Raw genomic sequence first — 21,537 nt, forward strand, 5'->3', positions numbered from 1 at the left:
AATCTCGACATTCCTGGACCCGGACGAACTGCTCCACCTCAACTCACCACCACCGATACTATGTTCAGAACACTGCAAACAGTCCCTACTTCGGTTTCACGGCCCTTGTGTCGGGCATACGTTCGCTCAGAGAGTCGGCCCCTTTCGACCAGCCGGAAGCAACGTTCTCTTCCTGCAGCATATTATCGCGGAGGCACCTCGCGCGCTGTTTTCTTCAAAGAACAAGATCTACCCCCGAGTCGTACTCAATGGGACCCGATCTTCCGCAGTGTCATCGGGAGTCCTGATCCTCACGGCCGCCAGCTGGACGGCATGGGAGGCGGGATATCCAGCCTATCCAAAGTCTGCGTGGTCGGAAAGTCCACGCGCCCTGACGCAGACGTCGACTACACCTTTGTATCTCTTGGCGTCAAAAACACCGATGTCGACTACTCCAGCAACTGCGGCAACATGATCAGTGCAGTCGGTCCGTTTGCCATCGATGCACAGCTGGTTGCCCCTGACACGACCGACTCCGCCTCAGTTCGCATCCACAACACCAACACCGGGAAGATCATAAATTCTTCCTTCCCCGTCGTCGACGGAGAGGCAGCATCGAGCGGCGACTTCTCCATCGACGGTGTCTCTGGGACAGCAGCACGCATCCAACTCGACTTCATCGACCCAGCCGGGTCAGTCACCGGCAAATTACTTCCCACAGGAAGCGCCAGGGACGTCTTCGACGGGGTGACAGCGACATGCATTGATGTCGGCAACCCCTGCGTTTTCGTACAGGCCAGCGACCTAGGCGTCAAAGGAAACCTGACGCCAGATGAAATCACCACCAACGCTGACCTCCTACAACAACTCGACTCCATCCGCCGCCAAGCAGGCGTGAAAATGGGCATCGCCGAAACTCCCGCCTCAGTCCCTGGAAGCATCCCGAAAATCTGCCTCGTCTCGTCACCAACATCGAGCGAAGTGGACCTAGTCGCGCGCGCGATGTCGGTAGGCCAGCCACACAAGGCTGTGCCCATTACGGTGGCGTTGGCGTTGGCGGCGGCCGCTCGCGTACCGGAGAGTACGGTTGCAGAGGTGTCGAATAAGGATCTTGTGGATTCGGCAGGGATCACGATCAACCATGCGAGTGGGAATCTTCTGGTCGGGGCGGATATTGATGAAACGGGGCGGTTGAAGTTTGCCACAGTTTTTCGCACCGCGAGGAGGCTGTTTGAGGGTCGAATCTTTTGGAAAGATGAGGTTGCCGAGTGAGGGTACTATAGCTTAGATGCGTAAGGGATATGTAGAATGTTATTATCGTAACCTGAATACCAGGGGGGGCCATTTATGGAAGATCTATCCATTCTTACTTAAACAAGAAAACCACCATCTACTATACAACTACCTTCAAGCCTCACCATCGTTCATACCAGAAATCAAGTTCAACGCACTCCCCGCCTTGAAGTACTTTACCTGCTCCTCCGTAAACGAATGCCTCACCTCCGTCTCCCACATCTCCCCCTCCACCGGACAGACCCTCAACATCAAATTCCTCCCCGGCTCCAACCCTCCCAACCCCAGAATACTGACCCGATCAGAAGCCCCGATCCTATCATAATCGCTCTCATCCACAAAAGTCAACGCCAACAACCCCTGCTTCTTCAAATTCGCCTCATGAATCCTCGCAAAGCTCTTCGCAATAATCGCCACCCCACCAAGATACCGCGGCTGCAGAGCAGCATGCTCGCGCGACGACCCCTCCCCGTAATTATGATCAGCGATGATAACCCAGGGAACGGATTGGGATTGATAGTATCGTGCCGTTGCTGGGACGTCTCCGTCTCGACCCGTGAGTTGATTCCGGACGGTATTAACCTTCTGAGTTTCGGCGTTCACGGCGCCAATGAGCGTGTTATTCGAGATGTTCTCCAGATGGCCACGGTAGCGAAACCAGGGCCCTGCCGGGGTGATGTGATCCGTGGTACATTTCCCGACTGTTTTGATCAGGATGAGGCAGTTTTCGAAATCCTGTCCGGACCAGGGAGGGAAGGGGACGAGCTTTTGCAGACGCTGCGAGGACGGGTTGATTTGCACTTCCAGATTGCTGCGGCCTCCTGATGGTGGGGGTAGGTAGGCTGAGTCGGAGGTTTGATGGGTTGCTGAGGAGAAGGAATCTACTGTTGGTGGGGAGAAGCGAAATTCCTCGTCGGAAGGAGTGAGCAAAGAGTCGAGGGTCGGGTTGAATGAGAGGTCGGAGGAGAAGACTTTGCTCATGACGATCTCAGGCGAGGCGAGGAAGACGCTGGTCGCCGGGTTGGAGTCTAGACGGCCGGAAAAATTGCGATTGTAGGAGGTGATTATGGAGTTCTTGGTTCCCTGGATTCTTATGTTAGCTGGCTGGTTTGTATACTAGGCGGAGGGAGCATGGATATACCTTCGGCATGTCAGTCCTGTCCCAAGATCCGCAGCAAGGACCACAGGCATTCGGCAGCATTGTGGCTCCGAGATCTTCAAACACCTGCAGAATACCCGCTTCTTGGAGGGTCTTGCGGGTTTGCAGGCTACCTGGCGAGATGAGCAAGGGCATGGTCGGTTTCAGCCCTGCGTCCAAGGCCTGTTGCGCGAGATTCGCCGCTTTGCTCATGTCTTCGAACGATGAGTTTGTGCAGGATCCGATCAAGCCAGCGGTCAATTGGCCCGGCCACTGTTCTCTTTCCACGGCTGCGCTAAAACCAGACATCGGAGTGGACAGATCAGGGGTGAAAGGTCCATTAATGCATGGCTCCAACGTCGACAAGTCAATGTGAATGACCTGGTCGTATTCCACCCCTGGGTCGGCAATCAGCTCAAACGACACACTTTCCACCGCTGCTGCCATATCATCGCGGTTATTCACCCGCAAATACTGCGACATGGCCGGCGCATACGGGAAAATAGACGTAGTCGCGCCCGTCTCGGCTCCCATATTGCATACCGTCGCCATGCCGGTAGCCGACAGGGTCTGAGTCCCAGGACCAAAGTACTCGATGACATATCCTGTGCCGCCTTTCACAGTGATCATTCCAGCCACAGTGTTAATGATATCCTTCGGCGAAGCCCAGCCATTCAGCTCGCCTGTCAACCGCACGCCCAACAGCTTCGGGGCCGTCATCTCCAACGGCAGACCAGCCATAACATCGACCGCATCAGCACCACCAACACCGATAGCCAGCATGCCCAAGCCACCTGCATTCGGCGTATGAGAGTCCGTACCCACCATCATTCCGCCAGGGAAGGCATAATTTTCCAGGACGATTTGATGAATGATACCCGCGCCAGGCCTCCAGAACCCCATGTTATATTTCTGACACGCGCTTTCCATGAACTCGTATACCTCGCGATGAGCGTCTAAGGCACGAGGGAGGTCATGTTCCTCGCCATCCCGACTGACGATGAGATGATCGCAGTGCACGGTTGTCGGGACGGCGGAGGATTCCAGCCCAGCGGACATGAACTGGATCAGAGCCATCTGGGCCGTGGCATCTTGGCAGGCGATTCGCCGAGGGCGTAGTTTGAGCTGGGAAGAGCCGCGGGTGATAGGACCGTCGAACTCAGGGTCCAAGTGACTGTAGAGGACTTTTTCGGCGTAGGAGAGCGGGCGGTTTAGTCTGTGAATGGGGTTAGTGGTGTTTTATAGGATGAGTAGGCGAAGCTACCTATCTCGCACACGTCTGACATTGTTGGTAAATTGAGTCAAGTCCACGCGTTGCTGTGGTTCCAGCCGACTTAATGATGCCGTGGCAGGTGTTTTAGAGGATATCAGGCGTCTGGAAACCGAGGGCACAGAGAGTCTCCATCGCTGCGAACAGCGTGAGGTGAGATATTTGAAAAGCATGACAGTGAGATTGACTGTGCCATTGTAGAGAGTAGCCAGATGTCTTGAGCAGCTTTATTTCAAGCTCACATCGACGTCGATGTAGCCGAGGCCAGGTGTCGGATGCATCCGGCGTCGGAACGATCCGAAGCGAATGCCGATTATGCTAGTGCTGATGTTAGAGTCTATTGGGCTGCTGGAAACGACTATAAGGGTTAGAAGGAACGTATAAACAGTGTGCGGAGGGATTTCGCTGGTTACGAGGTATATATTGTGTAGGATTTGGACTTCCGGTTAACGTATTGATTTTAAAACCCTCTCCCAGTCCCCCAATTGGCCGTAACAACTCGCAGCATCTTTAACCAGCATATCCCACGCCGTCCGACCACCGATGACAATCGACCAATCTGCGCCCTTATGAATCAGGAACCGGAAGAATTCCCTTTGCGCTTTCACAGCATCTGTCGAAATACTTTCCCACGCCTCGATGCGAGTACGGTACGTCTGACACAGACGATGCAGCGCGGTGCAGCCATCCTCTGCGACCGGTGCATTGATATTGCCCCCTTCGGTGAGGAGGTACTCAATCACAGTGTATGTGGTCTCCTCTTCTCGGTCAATGAGCTCCCCTCTAGCGAGAATGTACTGTGTGAGGAGAGTTGTGGGAGAATTCCCGAGATCCTTGATCAAGTAGTCAAGTAGATGAACACGCAGAGTTGAACGCACTTCGTCCGGGTCACGACCTTCGGATGGCCATTTTTTCCACTCTCTCAACAGGTCGTTGCTCCGAAGGGTATACGCTCCTACCCAGCGGGTATAAGCGGTTTCGCAACGGGCGAGGACTTCACCCGAGTATCCGCGGGAATGCAGGGCCTCCTCGTAACATCTGAAGGGCCTGGATATGTAGGTGCGCATTGTAAAAGAGACGCAGGATCTCCCAGTCACCATCGACTGGCCGTGTTATGGCGTCTACGAGCCGGCGGACACCGTTCCGTTCAAGACCTGGGATGTCGATGCGAGCGCCGAGATCAAGGAGAACCCGGAAGACGTCCACTTGCGTGCGGGAAGCTGCCAGGCCGAGGGTGAGCACTTTGGCAGACCTGCGAATGCAGATCCAATTTTTGTATCGTCGGCTATATTTCCGGGCAGGCCACTGAATATTGACTGCACTGACTGGGGCGCCATAGTGGGACACCAGCCGACGGATCGCGGAAACGTAGCCTCGTGTACAGGCCCAAATCATGGCCTGATCACGGGCACCTTCACGCATGTACAGAGCAGGCTCGAAGCGCCAGTGTATCGATTTGCTGCATAATAGTAATCGAGTCAGTGAAGCGAGCGACAGATGCTGGACAATCTCATCAATAAGTTCCTGCGGCAGGAGACCTAGTGAAGCCGGGCCGGGCATGGTGATAGGAAGCGTTTATCTGAAAAAGAAAGGGGACTGTGGAAAGAACATGACTGAAGAAGTGAACTGCAAATTGATTTCGATTTTCCCTAATACTATTTTGCCACGCAAGCCAACTGTTGGAAGTTAGTGGCCCCGCCCCTAGTATGCAAGTAAGACCGCTACTAAGAAGGGTCTCGGATTCCCAACGAAATCAGTCATCTGGGGGTTTGAACCTATTGCAAGCCACAATTCCATAAATCCAAAGCAGTAGAGAGTTTGTTCTTGTTCCACATTCTTGGCTTTATTGCAACGTAGGGTTATTGCTAGGGAACTGCCTCAACAATAACAGACGTTCTTTGTTAGCTTTACGCGGCAGATTTTGAGAAATAGAGACTGGCTATCACTGGTTCGACCATGATCAACCAATTTCATTGTGTTATGAGACTGTCATGGCACAGAGATCATACAAAGTCATCTGCGCCTAAGCCACAATGGATATGATGCCTGAGGCAGGAGTGTGGCATGTAAAGTGGCGGTGCGAGATGTCGTGTTTGCCGTGTTTGCATTGTTTGCCCTGTTTGCGGCTGTCAGCTGTTGATGTTTGTCCGTTCAGTCTTCAACACATCGCTGGAAGTCAGCATAAATATCGGTCACAGCCCCACCCAGGATGCTGTGCAAAGTCTTCTCCACAATAGTAACATAGATTGCCTTGTATAGAATCATCTCCGCGATCATTGGCCCAGTCATGTTATGAACAACCGCCCGATACCCTGAGTCAACACATCCAAGATGCCTCGCAGAATCTCTCAAGCTGAGCTTGGTAAGACCTCTGCCATATCCAGGAAATTCACTCTTTTGACACGTCTACACAGGGACTCTGCTCCGCCACTGGAGACGACAAGATCTGTCTCGCCTACGGGCATGGCAGGCTCATGAATCTCAGCGCTTGGGCGCCAGTCCCAGGCAGAAGCCCCGCAGGCCTTGGCAACGAGACGAAGAGAATCACGAGAGCATGCCTCGGAAATTCCTCGAGACGTCAGTGACGACATTTGGATCTCTGTTGATTCTTGCCCTGGGTGGCTACTCATACCACATTTACTACAAAAGCCTGGTCCTGGATAAGATCAACAACGCGTTTTCCAGTGGGTTCTCCACGCTGGAGCTAGCCGCACTGTCTCAGCACGGAGTACCGCCAGAGCCAGGGGAGGAGCCGGTGCAAGATGAATTGCGGTTCAAGGTCTTGCGACCGGAGCAGACGACGATTGATTCTATCGTGACGGGCAAAATTCGAGGAAGTTACTACCTACTCTTCGGCGAAAAGGGGACCGGGAAGACGACGATGCTGCTTGACGCCATGCGAAAGGTCCAGGGGAGCGGAGTGGCTATGTTAGAGGCGCATAGCGATCTTGAAGTCTTTCGACTACGCCTAGGTAAAGCATTGGACTATGAATACCACGAAGACTACATCGGAGGGTTGTTTAATATACGTGGACCCCGCGAGGCGACACCCCTTTTGGATATCGAGCGAGCGTTGAATAAACTTGAAAAGGTTGCGCTGAAACGAAAGTCCAAGCTGAACAAACCGCTCACACTCATTATCAACAATATCCACTTTCTCCCTGACAGCGCCGAAGGTCAGCATCTACTCACCCTCCTACAGCAGCGCGCGGAGCTATGGGCAGCTAGCGAGCTCGTCACTCTTGTTTTCACGAGCGACGAGTACCGCACGACAGAGACCTTTCGCCCACATGCAACGCGCATGCAGGTGCTCAATGTCCGCGACGTCCCAAAAGAAATGGCCATCCCGGCGTTGCAGACATACCGACAGGCTAAATTCCAGGAGACCGTGTCGGAGGATATCCTATCGCAAGCCTATGACCGCGTAGGCGGAAGGCTAATATTTCTAGAGCAAGTAGCTCGATCCAGGGATATCCTTCGAATGTGCGAGTCGATCTGCGAAAAGGAAAAGCGCTGGCTTCTCTCCCAATGTTGGATTCTAGGTGCGGAAATGGATGACAAGGCTGAAGAACAGCAGGATTACTGCGTAGGTTATCCCATCCATGCCGTGGCTCTTAATTTTCAACTGATGCTGATTATATTCCAGCATGCTGCTATGCTCCTAGCGAAAGCGCTCGTTGAGTTAGAAAACAAGGCCGTCCAACCCACAGGCGGGGCCAACATACCGGGAATGCCGATACACAAAGTACAGGAGCTCATGACGCGATCTGATTTTCTCCACAAGCTGGACCAAATGAATATATTCGCCATCGATGCAAATGGCGTAGTCAAGGCTGACTCGGTTCCGATGCAAAACGCCTTCCGGGCAGTAACTAGCGACCCGGCATTTGAAGAACATCTGGAGGCCACGACTGAGCGGCTCGATGAGCTGGAGGGGCTTGGACGAACCACAGAATTGACCATGAAGGACTTGGTTAGCGGTCAATATGCTGTTGTGACGAAGGGGGTAAGAGGCCAAGAAGACACCACTTTTGTGGTTAAGAGAATGTAGGCGAGGCTGCGAACCCAGAATCGAAATCCAACGAGCGACAGAAGTTAGTTCATTTGAAAAAGAGAAATTTATAATACACTCGAGACGAATACAAATGAATGCAACAGCACCCCACGAAAGTATGAACAAGCCAACTAGCCATTGCCGGAGTATGTCCAAGGAATCAAGCGCGACAAAGCTTTCCATCCTCCTTCTCACTCCAGAGCTCACTACCAACACATTGATGGCAGTAGAGAAGTCCATTCGGATCATACTTCTGCTTGATGGCTTGCAGCTTTGGATAGTGAGGTCCGAAGAAAGATCGTTGCCAATCAGGCTCGTTGTCACTGGCCTTAATTTGGATAGAAAGTTAGCAACCACTCCCTGAGAGCCAGCAGGACTATCGAATACTCGAGATTCTCACCTCGTTGAAATAGGCCCCAGTTTCCGGTGCCAACCGACGCAATACAGCACCTCTCTGATGTGCCATGTTGTGCTTGACCTTGTCCGCAACCGCCGAAGGCACGGATTGATCCCAGTTCTGGGAAACAATCAAATGCATGACGCTATCGCGCCAAGCAGGATTCAAAGCGTTGTCGACAGGAACCCTGCTTCCTGTCATGGTGCCTGACACAGATGGGTTTGATACACCCTTAGTAATGTGTAGGCAATGGGCATAAGAGGAGACTCACAAATGGCGGATCCTGAGGAGAAAGAATATCCTCCAATGTCTTTGCGAATAGACTGCTGTCTTCGTATACAGCCCGGCGCGGAATGAATCGTGACGCAGTAGTTTTCTCTGACGTACCGACCGACTCGATTGCCGGAATAGTCTTCACAAGATCGAACCAGGGTACTGTGGTTGCCGCTTCGAAAGTAGTTGGTGCAGTGACGTTCGAACTATCAGCGAATCTCTGAATTGGCGACAGCAGCTTATTGATCGTCTCATTTTTGGTGTCGTAGATCAGCAAAGACCCGGTCACACCAAGCTTTTCTCCATCCATAGTGTAATAGCCATGGACTCCGGCATCTTGAAGATGGGCGAAGTACTTGTGAACCTCAGCAACAAAGCGATACCACTCCGAGATCGAAGCGCCCTTCTTGGCAGACAGTTCCAATCCTACTAGCGAGAGCATTGACATCGGATATGCCTTTACAGCGACCCTTAGGATGACACCGAAGCCGCTGCCACCACCGCGGATAGCCCAGAGTAGGTCCTCGTTCTGGCAGCTGTTGGCAGTCACGACCTTGCCCGCTGGGGTCACGACAACCGCCTCGATGATGTTGTCGGCACCCATGCCGTACTTGCCAGTGGCTAGGCCGTGACCACCACCGGTAGCCCAGCCGACAACGCCGACATCCTATCAATGCAGATTAGCACACTTTCAGGGAACTTGAGAAGGGAGAAGGCAAAGTACAGGGTTAGTTCCGCCGACGGCAATCGCGTTGTGTTTCGCCAGGGCTTTGAACATCTCCATGTCTTGTACACCAGCACCGAGCGTGGCGGCCATATGAGTTCCGTTGCCAGTGGAGTTGAGCTTGCACGCATGCGGATGAAAGGCTTCGTGGAATTTGATATCCTTCAGGTTATGCGTCCAGATTCTTCGGGTGGTCAACTGATGGCCATGCAACCCGGAGGAATTAACTTACGACAAACTGCCGTGTCCAATGCTAAAGAACAGTCAGGTCGGAGCACAAGAAAGATAACAGTGCCCTCAATCAATAAATAAAATGCTCGAACATACCTTCGGATTGATCCATGTCCGGTATTCTTAATGTTAACACGCAAGTTCCGATCCGCCGCAAATTTCAGCGCTGTCTGAACATGGCTCAGCTCCGTGACGTTGACCACGTAAGGAAAATAATTTCCAAGTGAGCAGCCCTCTCGGAGAGCATGTTTGTTACCTGTGATGCTGGTTCCGTTCGAGTACAGAGGATTGCAGCTGTTGTTTGCGGTCGCCGGGTCGTCGACACTAGCCGGGTCGGCAGCGTGGAAGGCAGAGGCTGTCCAGTTCGACAGGACTGCCTGACATGCCTTCTGGTCAAATTCCGGCTCGTTGCGATAGCAAACCACGGCAGGGGGGACGGTTCGAATGAGATGTCCGGACAGGGTCTCGTTCAAAGACGCCCAGTCGGAGCTAGCCGGCCAGCATGGGTCTGATGGAGACTAGGACAATCAAGATTAGACCAAAGAGTTGCAGATGATATATAGTGATTTGGACATACACATTTGCAGTCCAGGGCAGCAGTGACGCCACTGGCTGCCAGAGTTAAGACAAGAAACGAGAGCATCTTGGGCGATGGTATTGAGTTGGACCCAGAACCCGTGGTCATTTGACGGACTTTATATTTGTCCCAGAAACAGGCGGCATCATTTCAGTCCTTTTGGCTGATATCATCTATAAAGCCGACTCTGACGATCTATAAAAAGTGGTCCAGAATCCACGGTTGTACAATCCCATGCATTGCCTAAAAGGGCAATCTGGATACGAACACGACAGAAATGATTTCCCAGACGAGTAGGGATCCGCAACCCTAGACCAAGGGGTCTTCACGTTGACCTGCTCGGCGGTTGGAAGCGAAGAAACTATGGAATTCTACATTTGGCCTACGGTTGAGGCGTTTCTCCTTATCCACCGAATCACCCCAACCCCACTTAAACTAAAGAGTCTGCAACTTTATCTGAGGCTGTCAACCTCCTCGTCGGCAGTCCCAAATCGATGGCGCGCCGAGTTCTGCATCCACTAATCCGGGCTCTACTTTAGTCTGTCCAATTATATAGTGTTCCTGACCACAGGTGAACTATGCCATAATCAAATCGGGGGTTGAATACGAGAACGATAGTAGCAAGTGCGATGACATGGCCAATGTCCCAAACTATGAAAACCATAGGAAGGGCTCAACTCAACATCAATATTGACCCAGTCCGCTTAACCTCCATATGCCATCGACTTGTTATCCGGTTGCCCATGACAGCACCGTTTTTCCACACTTGTGTCAACACACTAATCCCTGTCCTGACCGCCGCAATCCCATATACCTCGACTTGCGCATACCACTCCTTGAACCGTTCTTGCAACCGCTCGTCAAAGGCCTCGCTCGCAGCTATGAATGCAGGCCAATATAGAGGAGCAGCAAGACAATGTGAATCGGCCTTGATCTTCTCAATTGATTCAATACACTCTAGCACGGTTTGGATATACGAATGCAGATAGCGGTGCCCCACTAGACGGATGTGTTGTGCAAAGTAGATGATTACAGCGTTGTGAAATGCACGGGCGGTCTTGCGAATGATTTCAGAGCTGCAGCTCGAGTCGTCTATCGAGCGCTTAGCAAGCTCTGAGTCGAGTGGCCAGTCCATTATAGCGTTTTCTAGTTCATCGCATTGCTCGGAGAGCTCGTCCGGGATCATTATATTCCCAGAGTCTTCCCGAGCCTTAGTTACCGAGATGACTAGGTTTGTGGCCCGGTGTAGAAATATGAGTAGAACTTGTGGTACACCGTAGATGCATTCGTATGTGCTCATGCGGCTTTGTGGGTCCAGATCCAGGCATTGCTCTGTTGGATCCTGCTCTGAACTGCATTGTTCATCGACAGTACTAAAATGCCGCAGCTCTGGGATGACTAGATGAGACGTCGTTTGGGACTTTTCCTCCCTTTGTCTTAGTGCCGTGCTTTCGTACATGGTGCGTAAGTAAATATATGTTCGATGGAGGGAGCGTGCCTTCGCAGAATATCTCGCTTTCCATGTGCGTGCCATTTTCATGAAATGTAACGCTCCGTCAAGATGGACACCACAGGTGCTAGTATCACCCGACATGACCTGAAGGACCGAAAGTTGGCAAACAATAGCAAGACAAGGAAAAGGGAAGGGATATCTTACATTGATTGATATCATGGATAGCATCGTAGCCAAGTAATCCTTATACTTGATCTGCGACGAGCACCCAAACCCACGCTCCACCGAGTCCTTAAGAAGCTTAATGGTTTTCCCGCGCAGTACCATGGCTTCACTGACCCATCTAACGGCCTCGTCATCGCGCTCACGCGAGGTATTGTCATTCGATAATACAAACGCACTAATAGATAACAAGGCATTACGCAGAGCATCTTGGATTGGGGATGTTGAGCCCTCCACACTCATCTGGCCCGTGCTTTGAAGAGCCCTCTTGAGGTGGATCTTCTGCCAGGGAGACTTTTTGTTCTCGATGATGCAGAAGAGGCGCACCGCTCTGTGCATGTAGTGATGCATCAGGAACTGCTCGAGGGGTGAGAGATATGACGGAGTTGGACTGCGTATGATAGACCCGCCGGGCTCTACCCATGTGAGGTGTTGTTTATCGGCGCGCAAGACATCACTTTGCTGCAGGTCACTCTCTTCGGGATCATAGAACGTCGGATGGCATGTGTGATCGTTGGAGTGGGGATCCGACGCCTGCACGGGGTTGAGTAAATCGTGTATCGTTGCTTGGTCGTCTTCTGGAAGCAGGAAGGGGGTGACATTGTCCAAGACCACGGGAGAGAAAGAGAAAGTCGGCTCGGCGTGACTCGTATCGGAAATGGATTCAAGATGTTGTCTAGGTGGGGATGAGTCGAAGTTAAAGGTCGGATTGGATGGGAAGGTTCCGTTTGAACACGCTTCCAGTGATGATGACGAGTTGTAGACTGGAATAGTGGCCTCAAACACACCGAAACCGTCCACAAGTAGAGTATCCCTGTTGCTTGGGACACTGCGATCCCACGCGGTTGCCAACTCGTCGATAATATCCAAACTCCGGTCAAGATCCTCCTCCGCCAGACCGCAATGACGCAGCTCTAGAGAGTTTAGTTCAATGCCTCGTTTCAAATAGGAAACATCACGTAACACTCGTACCAAAAGGAATCTGACTCCGCTGTGGCCGACACCGGGACAAATCGGGTGGATCCCGATGATATTTCGAGGCCCCATGCTCCGGAGGCAACCAGTGGAGTCGGACGCCGTATCCCGCACAGTCGAGCCTCTTGATCATACACTGCAGGCAGGTCGGCTTTCGTTCGTCACATTTCACCTTCCTCGCGCGACAGGTCCAGCATCCTGTAAACGTCTTGCTGTGTTTTCGGGATTTGCGGCCCCGGGATGGAGCTATCATGTTGACCGAATGTTGTCCAGACCCAGTAGAGATTTCGCCGTCACTTGCGTTTTTGGACAGATCTTCAACGTAAAGGCGCTGGCCACGGTTTTCAACAGCGACAACAGAGATAACGCCAGGAGTTTGCGTCAGCGGAGAAGCCGGGAAGGCGACGGCGATTTAAGATAAGAAGAGTGGAGACCCGCGCTGATCTTCCGCGCCACGTTGGCAACTCTCCGCGATTGGCTGTCGTTGCTGCGCTGGTGGTTGCCTCTGGATTAGTCGCGTTGCATTTGGATGATGACTCTATACACGGATCCAGGGAACTCTATATCCGGGTTCAGATCCTCTCACCCAGCTGTGGCGTGACACCTTCGACGAGATATATATCTCCACGTTCTGCTAGAGAGTAGGGAATTTTCAAGAAGCTCCTACCTCCGCCACTACTATTATTTTCGGCTATTTTGTGGCGACCATACACTTCAAAGTCTGGTGATAAGTTGCAACAATGTCCTCGACAACTACAACTACTACCCAAATCGCCATCGAAGGTTCCCCGGGCACCAAACAGCCCAAACAAACGACCGAGATAACACACACAAGCAATTCCCCAGCTGGCCTCAGTGCCTGCGGAACAGGAGGATACCCGATTCCCGGGATTCCCAAATTCAACGATCCGTTCAAAAAGCGCCAATGGCAGTTAGAACACATGGCTGGTGCGTTCCGGGTGTTCGCGCGCAAGGGATACACGGAAGGAAGCGCTGGACACATCAGTGTTCGCGACCCCGTGGACCCGAATACCTTCTGGATTAATCCGTAAGTTTACCATTGGCCTCGCTAGAGCAAATTCTAGGATGAGGTCTGACAATCCGAAGCCTAGGAGTACATTTCGGCATGCTCAAAGCCAGCGACATGGTGCATGTGAACGAAGAAGGCCAAGTAATTGGCGGCAACAAAGTAGCCGTTAACGCTGCAGGCTTCATGAGTCGCAGTGCGATCCATAAAGCGCGACCGGATATAAACGCTGCCTGCCATGCGCATTCACCAGCCGGGAAGGCATGGTCTACTTTTGGCCGACCGGTGGAGATCCTGAACCAAGATAGCTGTATCTTCGTTGGTATTCAGCGAGTGTATAACACGTTTGGTGGCGTTGTCCTCGAGAAGGAAGAGGGTGAACGGCTAGCCGAGACTCTGGGCCAGGATGGTCGAGTCGCTATACTCCAAAACCACGGACTGTTGACAGCTGGAAGCACAGTTGACGAGGCTGCCTATTTGCTTACCTCGTTGGAGAGAACATGTGAAGTCCAGCTGATGGTTGAAAGTACCGGAATACCCAAGATTATAGTTGGAGACAAAGAGGCTGAATATACGGCAAAGGTCAACGCAGATCCGGTGAATAAATTCTCTCTCTATAAGATCATCAGGAAGGCTAATGGCAGGTACAGGAGACACTGTATTATGAATTTCAACCAGACTTCGAATATGAGATCTGGAAGTCACGCGGGGAGCTGTCTAAAGGAATTTAGTAGGGTTGATTTTTTTTTTTATGAATCGAAGCGCGAACTTGGCTCTATTTACTTCGATTGATGTGAAATAATCTCTCTTGGAATCATAAATGCAATTCAAGTATTGAGTGAATATAACATACCAAGAAACTCTACTCTAGGCTTCAGGAATGAACTGCTTTAGTCGTAATTCCAGTACAGGGTTGTCAGAGAGCATTTATAAGATCGGCATATCAAACTTGCACTTGGAACGAAATGTGGATTATACCTAGTAGCATGGAACAATAGTTTTTAAAAGAAAAAGTAAAAAGGGCCAGGATCGAAAAGAATCCGCAGCAATACCAGGGTGTTAGGCTTCTAGATATATTGGGGAATCAGCACAAGGGAATGTAGACCAATGAAGCTCAAGAAGTTGGCTTTTTTTACGTCAACTCTATCTATAATCTATATTGATATGAACGTCAAAATCTGAAAATATAAAGACATATAAAAGGAAAATGCAACCGGGTAACCTCTCACTCCTTGACCATGTTCATTCCCTCATCCTGAGCCCGAATTATCGGCGCAGGACCAAGCAGCCGAGCCACCGGACTCATTATAAGACTCAATGATAGCCACGATGGAACCATATGTCCCTGCAATCATCAAGAAGGTCCCGGAAATTATAACAAAAGAGCTCCAACCCATCCCGAACTTCCACGCAGCAGTCCGCGCTGCCTTCCAATGATCATACATCCACATGCATCCAATCGGTTGGAATGTCAGGAACGAACCAAGAAGCGCACCAATAAGTGATACAAGGTTATCGAACACGGGGATTCCACTCGCGATCAAGTATGCTACCAACGTCACCGTGAACGTGGAACTGAGCCAGGTGATCCAGTGAATGGGAGTGTGTGTTGAAAGGTGTACAGATCCGCGAAGGATGCGAATAAAGATATGTTTAGCAGAGAGCTATCTTCCAGTCAGCCTCAAGTATAGGGGAAGAGTGAATGGGTCTCATACGTGAAGGTATATAACCGCCGAAACAATCAAACCCGGCAGCGCAATGCCATACGCCACTTTCTCGATAACCGGGCCAGCCGATCCAAGAGCAGGAGATGCAACGTGGGAGCCACAATAGAAGTACACCACTGTTCCGATAATGATATACACAATAGTGACGGTTCCTTGGCAGATCATCAGGGATTTTGGGTAATCGCGAGGGTCGCGCATTTCAGCGACGATGTTGAAAAATGCCGGAGTACCCGAGTAGGCGAAAACGATGGTACAGACGGCCGAGATGGCACTGCTGAACTCCGGGTTGTTAAAGAGTTTGTAGTCGGATTGAATTATGACTCCTCCCTGCGGCGGAGGATGACCCTGAACACCGACACCGATGGTCACAACGAATACTGCTCATGGTTAGACGGTTCATGTGCCTACTGGATGGAAGCTTACCAGCAACAATGATAGACAAGGCTCCGACCCAAGCCAGCCAGCTAATCCTCCCGAGAGTCTCTATACTGGAGAATATGAATCCGATAACCGCGGCTATTACGACGAAAATTGCCGTGCACACCGCGTGGGTCGAAAGGGCATTGAAGGCGATGGAGATGCTCAATATAGCGGAACCGGCGACGAAAATGACATCTACCCAGTATTAGAGTGTGCCAAGCAGCAAAGAATAGGAGCCACTCACAGAGACAAAAGGCCGCCCCTAGGATCTCGTAACCAATGGTACCAAACATTATTCGTCCGAGGTCGTCAATTCCATAAATCTGTGGGTGGCGGAGTTTGAAGACACCGATCATCCAGTCCGCCCAGGTCGTGATACCAGCAATGGCCAGAATCACAATAATGCCGGGTATTAAGCCCAGCGTGTGGAAGGCTAGAGGTAATGAGAGGACGCCCAGACCGATCTGAGTTTTCATCATTAGGGCTGTCGTTCCGATCCATCCGACCTATATTCAGTTAAGAGTTGACACCCAGCAGCACCGGAGATCCACATACATTGCGATAATTCGGCCCAGCTTCAGTAATCTCTCCAAACACTGCATCGTGCTCGGTTCCTTTCTCTTCGATCACTTGACCTGTCGGTGATAGAGCTGCGGCGACACCTTCAGGGTCGGACTGAAATTTTTTCTTTTCTGACATGATGCGGCAATAAAATTACACGTGCGGAAATGAAATTGGGGCAGGGAAATGTCTAGATGAAAGGAAAGAAAAGGAAAAAGAAAAATCCCCGGGAGACTCCACAGGGGAATAGGATTTCACGTTGGTATTAGTAGTTAGTCCCACGGCATCCGCGGAGCCGGCGGGCATCACGAGGGGGCTGGTATGTTTCACTTGATCCAATGACAACCGGGGCAACAATTAATCCCGGTTGAGAAAGTAAGTCACCCCGCTAATGCGTTAAATCGCGCTGATAAGCCCCGTTGTTGATAACAGTCACTGATTCGGGTGTCGCAGACGATACGGGATTGCCGATCTCTGGCGCTAAAGCATTCTATTGTTTGCGATTGGTTCACGACCGACTCGCTCCACTTGAAACGCGGGGAAGTGAGACACTGGGGTAATTGAGCCTGATCAAGACAGATTGGCTTTGACATCATGCCATTCAGGTCATGGGAATTGTTGGGTATGCTGGCAGATGGGGGGAGACCCTATGCAGGACTCGTTCACAGGCCGTCCGGGCACATCTTGCATAATCTTTCACACATAAAGCTTACGTCCAGTGCCTAGGCTGGTGCATTACTTTGATAGGGAATTGAACACGTGTTATCAAAAAAGGGGTCAGCTAGCAAGCCCGTTGGCGGCTTACTGGGCTACAACTCTGTTCTACACGCTATTTATCTGCGACAGTAGAAGAAAACAAGGCGTTATAGGCTTCGTATCCTCAGCAGCGGCGCCGCAGCCACAAAACCTTAATCCCAGAAAGAACCCATAACGCTATGCCAATGAACGCCCCTAGAAAGGAATATCATAAGCATGTTGATACGGAATATAACTCATGAATTACCGGTCAAAATCCAATTATCTTCAGCGATGATGCAAATTCTTGGAACAAAGGGACATGTTTGTCACTTGGCATTATTAATGCCAATGTCGGGGGATGCTCGTCGGGGATCAACAATTAAACCATGTCTTTAGCACAACTACACAGGCGTATAATGCTCAATCTGCCTATGTGTTTCTGCTGACGCTGCAATCTACCATGTGCCTGCTGAAGTCGCCAGCTACCTATGTGGATACGCAACCAGGAGCGATTGGACCTGGTGCAATGCGGCAAACTCCACTTGGCGTGTTTTCCCATTCTTATCGGCTATCTAGAATTCTAGAATCGAAGCAGATCCGTGACAAATGAGACAACACCAGATGATAAGAAACTCGGGCCCGAAACTGCTCGCCTTTTATTGCCACATTTCACTTGGCTATTGTTTTTTTAAGAAAAAAAATCAGGAAAAAAAAAATGGAAGGATGGTAGTTTAGAGTGATGCGGGCCGAAATTAGCGTTGAATCAACTGTAATCTAGAATCCCGCCCACCAGTATTAGCAGGACAACTTATCCCAAAGGGGAGGTCATAGTATCATGCCGAGAAGTTCAGTTTTTCAAACAATCCTACTTCAAAGCTTGGAGTTGGACTTGCTTAAGAATGGAAGTATACTTCATCGACTGCGAAGCAACGCTTATGTCTCAGTCAATTATAGCTAATGTTATTTCTGAGGCTAAACTTGAACAATCTACTTAGTACGTAAATATTTCGTATGAATTAAAGCCTAGCGATTCCAAACCCATCGGGAGGGACTACTCCTAGTTTGTCCTTTGTGATCTCCTCAACACTCTTGACACCAGCCAATGCCATCGTCCTGCTCAACTCCCGTTCCATAATGTTCATGACAGCCTCCACTCCGTCATGGCCATTATAGGCCAGTCCCCATAGTGCAGGGCGGCCGATCAGCACGAAGTCTGCCCCGAGGGCAAGTGCTTTGAACACGGCTGTTCCAGATCGAACACCACCATCCAGAATGATTGTAGTCTTTTTTCTGAACAGCTGCTGCAATCTCAGGGAGGGCCTCGATAGTCGAGGAAGCAGCATCCAGTTGCCGACCGCCGTGATTCGAAACAATAATCGCGTCCACGCCATGCTCAACCGACAGGGATGCATCCTCGGCCGTCATGATGCCTTTGAGAATAATTTTCATTTTGGTGACAGAGCGAAGGAATCCAATCGTTTGTTCCCAGGTTAAGCTGGAGCTATGCATGGTTGAGCCAGCAGCCGCACGTAGTGATTTTGCTTCGTTTGCGGATTTTGCATTCATCAATAATCTGTTGATGCTCGGTTGGGTCTCAGATGATCGTGGTTTGCGTTCGAGATTCGGTAGTTCCATGCCAGGTGGTAAAGTCACTGCTGTTCGTCGTTCGGCGAGGCGGTTTCCCAGGACTGGCGTGTCGACAGTCAAGACGAGCGCCTGGTATCCGGCGGCTGGAATCCATATAGCCCATGGTTAATTGATGGTGGTCCAATGAGATCAAGATGAGAAGTTTATACCTTCCGCCCGTCGAATCAAATTCACACTTTTATGCACGTCCTCGTATAGGTAGATCTGCATCCAAAATGGCGGTGTCCCGACACCAGCATCCTCAGTCCCTGATCGTATTTGCGCAACATCCTCTAGCGACGTTGTCGATTGCGAAGAAAGCGTTAAGTTCAAGCGCATGTTCACCGCCGCCCGTGCAACATCAAGTTCCCCATCACCCCCTGCTAGCTTCTGCATCGCGCTCGGTGCGATTCCGATGGGCAAAGAAGTCCGATGTCCCAAGATGCTGGTTGACGTGTCGACATCCGAGACATCTCTGAGGACTCGAGGTCTGATGCATAGTCTGCTCGTAAATTCTCGAATGAGCTGGGGAGCGGTTAAAAATGAATTCGGCGTTGAACAACGTACCTGTCGAAAGCCTTTTCATTGCGAGCAAGCGCTTTTTGCTCGTCAGATCCACAGGCATAGAAGTCGTAGATGTTGTTCGGTAGCTTTGCTTTGGCGAGCTGCTCCACTCCATCCAGAGTTAGTGGATTCGGACTTGGAAGAGTTTCCCGAGATTCAATGCCCATGTTGACGGTCAAATGCAGCACAAATCATGGCAATCGACAAACTCTTGAAAGAGGGAACATAGAGACCATTCTTATTAGAAAATTGGGACTGCCTGAACGGTAATTGAAAGAAGGGAGATTAAAAAGCGAACACAAGACAGTTCTCGGCGTGAACTGCCGCCCGCCGAAGTGGATACGAGGACAACCGCGGTAATAATCTTGACGACGAGCTAAACTGGACCACAAATTTGTAAGAACCACGAGGTGATGTTAGCAATGAACTGCCAAGGCTTCGACGATTTGACAGCCAGAACAATTCAGCCTAAGTTCAATCAATCCACTCTGTTTGCCGCTTAAAGTCTTCCCTCTCCTTGCCCGCCATAGTCTTCAAGCGAGTCTCACGAAGCTCGGTAAAGAAAGCAACGGCGTCATCATAGCGGTCATATGGGGTCCATCCATCTCTTGTGACAAGGTTCTCAATAGCGTCCCAGAAATCTTGCACTTCGTTCCACCCATCCCCTTCTGCAGCGTGAGTCCGGAGTTCCTCCTCGCTGAAATGGATAGGACATGGAAACTTGAAGCCTATGCTGTCCCAGTATCTACCTTTCAATCAGCTTCACTTCAATGAGGATACCTTTGGTGAGCAAAATCCAGTATCCTTACCTCTCCACTTTGATCAGGGAATCCCTCAATGGCAAAAGCTCGTCATCCCAAGTGCCACCCACGAACTGTATCGGATCGCATCTTATCCGTCCGCTTTCGAGGCGAAGTATTTTGTTCACGAGCGGAGCTTCTTCAATGAGCTCCTTTTCGTACAGATACAAGATGATAGAGCGACTTATTTGGTCCCAGATTCGCTCCTTCTCCCCAGAATCCAAGTCCTTGAAGTTTTCTGGGGCCTTTAAGATAAATTCCCCGTTATGGTCCACCAGACGTGGATGGCGCGCTCGGAGAATCAAGGGCTCGGTCCAGATGCCTTGCCAATCTATGATGCTGGAGATCTTACCTTGTTCGACAAATATATTCCCACCATGGAGATCTGTGTGCCATATATGAGGTGCGGTTACCGTGGGGTCATCTGGCAGAAGAAATGGAGACACTTTGAGAAACCTCTCGAGCAAGGAGACATGAGTGCTGGGGGAGTTTTGTGACTCTGACGATAGTAACGGATCGTCGTGCGACCGTGGAATTGCATACTGTTGAATCCAGGCCAGCTCTCGACGAACGAGGGACTGGATATAATCTTGCGGTTGTTTCCCTACAACCAATTAGTAAATTAAAAGCTAAAGGGGAATAAAACGTACAAGGACCGCGATCGAGACTCATGGCCGCGCGTTCTTTATTCCAATAGTCTCTTGCTGCAACTGGCCCAATGGAAAAGCGTTGCTTCACGTCCTCCTTGACAGTCGCAGTGACGTTGCCAGTGACTTCGGCTTCAACAGCACCCACAATGCTGTCATTAGTAAAGTAGAGACTCCCGTGTCTGGATGGGTGTTAATATAATCACATTATTCACTTCTGTCCGCGATATTGTACCTGTTCAGGGAAGCAGAAAGCATCTTTTTCTCAATCGACACGACATCTTTCATGATTTTGACCTTCTTCTCCAAGGACATGCCCGGCCATACATCTTCTAGCTTTTCACCAGGAGCCTCCTGCATGATGATGTATTCAGAGCCGACCGGATTTTCACAATCTGCGCTCCACGCATAGACCTCGGGAATTGGGACCCCTAAAACACTACGAGCCTGTAATGCGGTCAGAAACGACAGACGCAAAAACCACGAGGGCGACGCGCACAAACTCCATTGTTGCCACCTCCGAGGCAGTCGTATAGCAATTGGGCCCAGCTATTGGGTGTAGAATCTTTGCGATAACAGTCATGTTGTTGTCCATCGTCAACCGAAAGGCCTTGTTAAAGGACCCTTCGCCCACTTTGACGATTGAAGTGCATTATTTGGCGTCAACGCTGCGCGCGGCGACTCTCTGAAACTCAGGGACATTGAAGGACGTTTATCGATCGCGAAGCTGCTGTTGTTCGTCCCAGAGCCAGCGACCACTAGTATAGTTGAAGAGATCATGGTATGACTGGCAGGCAGGCGCTGAGGCCGTGAAGTGTTTACGTGAAATGATGGAAGCAGG

General features: G+C 50.7%; 10 protein-coding genes across 10 annotated transcripts; 3 read left to right on the forward strand and 7 right to left on the reverse strand.

The window, feature by feature from the left end:
* Nucleotides 1-60: 60 nt before the first annotated feature.
* P170DRAFT_400346 (DUF453 domain protein) lies at nucleotides 61-1,251 on the forward strand (the record flags this gene model as incomplete). The annotated part of the gene is made up of 1 exon (XM_024846321.1): nucleotides 61-1,251. One exon carries the CDS (start codon nucleotides 61-63, stop codon nucleotides 1,249-1,251), a length of 1,191 nt encoding a protein of 396 aa, XP_024706761.1.
* A 135-nt stretch (nucleotides 1,252-1,386) lies between these two features.
* Nucleotides 1,387-3,853, reverse strand: P170DRAFT_487309 (putative aconitase; the record flags this gene model as incomplete). The annotated part of the gene is made up of 3 exons (XM_024853952.1): nucleotides 1,387-2,355; nucleotides 2,414-3,626; nucleotides 3,675-3,853. 3 exons carry the CDS (start codon nucleotides 3,851-3,853, stop codon nucleotides 1,387-1,389), a joined length of 2,361 nt encoding a protein of 786 aa, XP_024706762.1.
* A 135-nt stretch (nucleotides 3,854-3,988) lies between these two features.
* On the reverse strand, nucleotides 3,989-4,940 carry P170DRAFT_80129 (uncharacterized protein). The gene has a single exon (XM_024855390.1). The coding sequence runs from the start codon at nucleotides 4,778-4,780 to the stop codon at nucleotides 4,127-4,129; it is 654 nt and encodes a 217-aa protein (XP_024706763.1). The 5' UTR covers nucleotides 4,781-4,940; the 3' UTR covers nucleotides 3,989-4,126.
* Nucleotides 4,941-6,234: 1,294 nt separating this feature from the next.
* Nucleotides 6,235-7,731, forward strand: P170DRAFT_351620 (ATP-binding protein; the record flags this gene model as incomplete). The annotated part of the gene is made up of 2 exons (XM_024843881.1): nucleotides 6,235-7,266; nucleotides 7,327-7,731. The coding sequence occupies 2 exons, from the start codon at nucleotides 6,235-6,237 to the stop codon at nucleotides 7,729-7,731; spliced, it is 1,437 nt and encodes a 478-aa protein (XP_024706764.1).
* Nucleotides 7,732-7,894: 163 nt separating this feature from the next.
* Nucleotides 7,895-10,002, reverse strand: P170DRAFT_350186 (FAD-dependent oxidoreductase; the record flags this gene model as incomplete). The annotated part of the gene is made up of 6 exons (XM_024843784.1): nucleotides 7,895-8,062; nucleotides 8,135-8,362; nucleotides 8,403-9,071; nucleotides 9,129-9,312; nucleotides 9,456-9,877; nucleotides 9,937-10,002. 6 exons carry the CDS (start codon nucleotides 10,000-10,002, stop codon nucleotides 7,895-7,897), a joined length of 1,737 nt encoding a protein of 578 aa, XP_024706765.1.
* Nucleotides 10,003-10,534: 532 nt separating this feature from the next.
* On the reverse strand, nucleotides 10,535-12,950 carry P170DRAFT_453185 (Zn(II)2Cys6 transcription factor). Its single transcript, XM_024851340.1, has 3 exons — nucleotides 12,584-12,950; nucleotides 11,594-12,525; nucleotides 10,535-11,533 (listed from the first exon to the last, which is right to left on the reverse strand). Exons 1-3 carry the CDS (start codon nucleotides 12,837-12,839, stop codon nucleotides 10,610-10,612), a joined length of 2,112 nt encoding a protein of 703 aa, XP_024706766.1. The 5' UTR covers nucleotides 12,840-12,950; the 3' UTR covers nucleotides 10,535-10,609.
* A 376-nt stretch (nucleotides 12,951-13,326) lies between these two features.
* Nucleotides 13,327-14,344, forward strand: P170DRAFT_351111 (class II aldolase and Adducin domain-containing protein; the record flags this gene model as incomplete). Its single annotated transcript, XM_024843842.1, has 3 exons — nucleotides 13,327-13,634; nucleotides 13,694-14,210; nucleotides 14,264-14,344. The coding sequence occupies 3 exons, from the start codon at nucleotides 13,327-13,329 to the stop codon at nucleotides 14,342-14,344; spliced, it is 906 nt and encodes a 301-aa protein (XP_024706767.1).
* Nucleotides 14,345-14,863: 519 nt separating this feature from the next.
* P170DRAFT_400358 (putative amino acid transporter) lies at nucleotides 14,864-16,459 on the reverse strand (the record flags this gene model as incomplete). Its single annotated transcript, XM_024846322.1, has 5 exons — nucleotides 14,864-15,277; nucleotides 15,329-15,720; nucleotides 15,764-15,955; nucleotides 16,005-16,266; nucleotides 16,316-16,459. The coding sequence occupies 5 exons, from the start codon at nucleotides 16,457-16,459 to the stop codon at nucleotides 14,864-14,866; spliced, it is 1,404 nt and encodes a 467-aa protein (XP_024706768.1).
* Nucleotides 16,460-18,075: 1,616 nt separating this feature from the next.
* Nucleotides 18,076-19,416, reverse strand: P170DRAFT_471400 (alpha-hydroxy acid oxidase; the record flags this gene model as incomplete). The annotated part of the gene is made up of 4 exons (XM_024852835.1): nucleotides 18,076-18,272; nucleotides 18,319-18,789; nucleotides 18,856-19,187; nucleotides 19,253-19,416. 4 exons carry the CDS (start codon nucleotides 19,414-19,416, stop codon nucleotides 18,076-18,078), a joined length of 1,164 nt encoding a protein of 387 aa, XP_024706769.1.
* Nucleotides 19,417-19,636: 220 nt separating this feature from the next.
* Nucleotides 19,637-21,279, reverse strand: P170DRAFT_461723 (phosphotransferase family protein; the record flags this gene model as incomplete). The annotated part of the gene is made up of 5 exons (XM_024852053.1): nucleotides 19,637-19,994; nucleotides 20,059-20,653; nucleotides 20,700-20,878; nucleotides 20,932-21,143; nucleotides 21,196-21,279. 5 exons carry the CDS (start codon nucleotides 21,277-21,279, stop codon nucleotides 19,724-19,726), a joined length of 1,341 nt encoding a protein of 446 aa, XP_024706770.1. The 3' UTR covers nucleotides 19,637-19,723.
* Between the last annotated feature and the right edge of the window lie 258 nt (nucleotides 21,280-21,537).

This window comes from Aspergillus steynii (genome assembly GCF_002849105.1).
Source record: "Aspergillus steynii IBT 23096 chromosome Unknown P170scaffold_2, whole genome shotgun sequence".
NCBI lineage: Eukaryota > Fungi > Ascomycota > Eurotiomycetes > Eurotiales > Aspergillaceae > Aspergillus > Aspergillus steynii.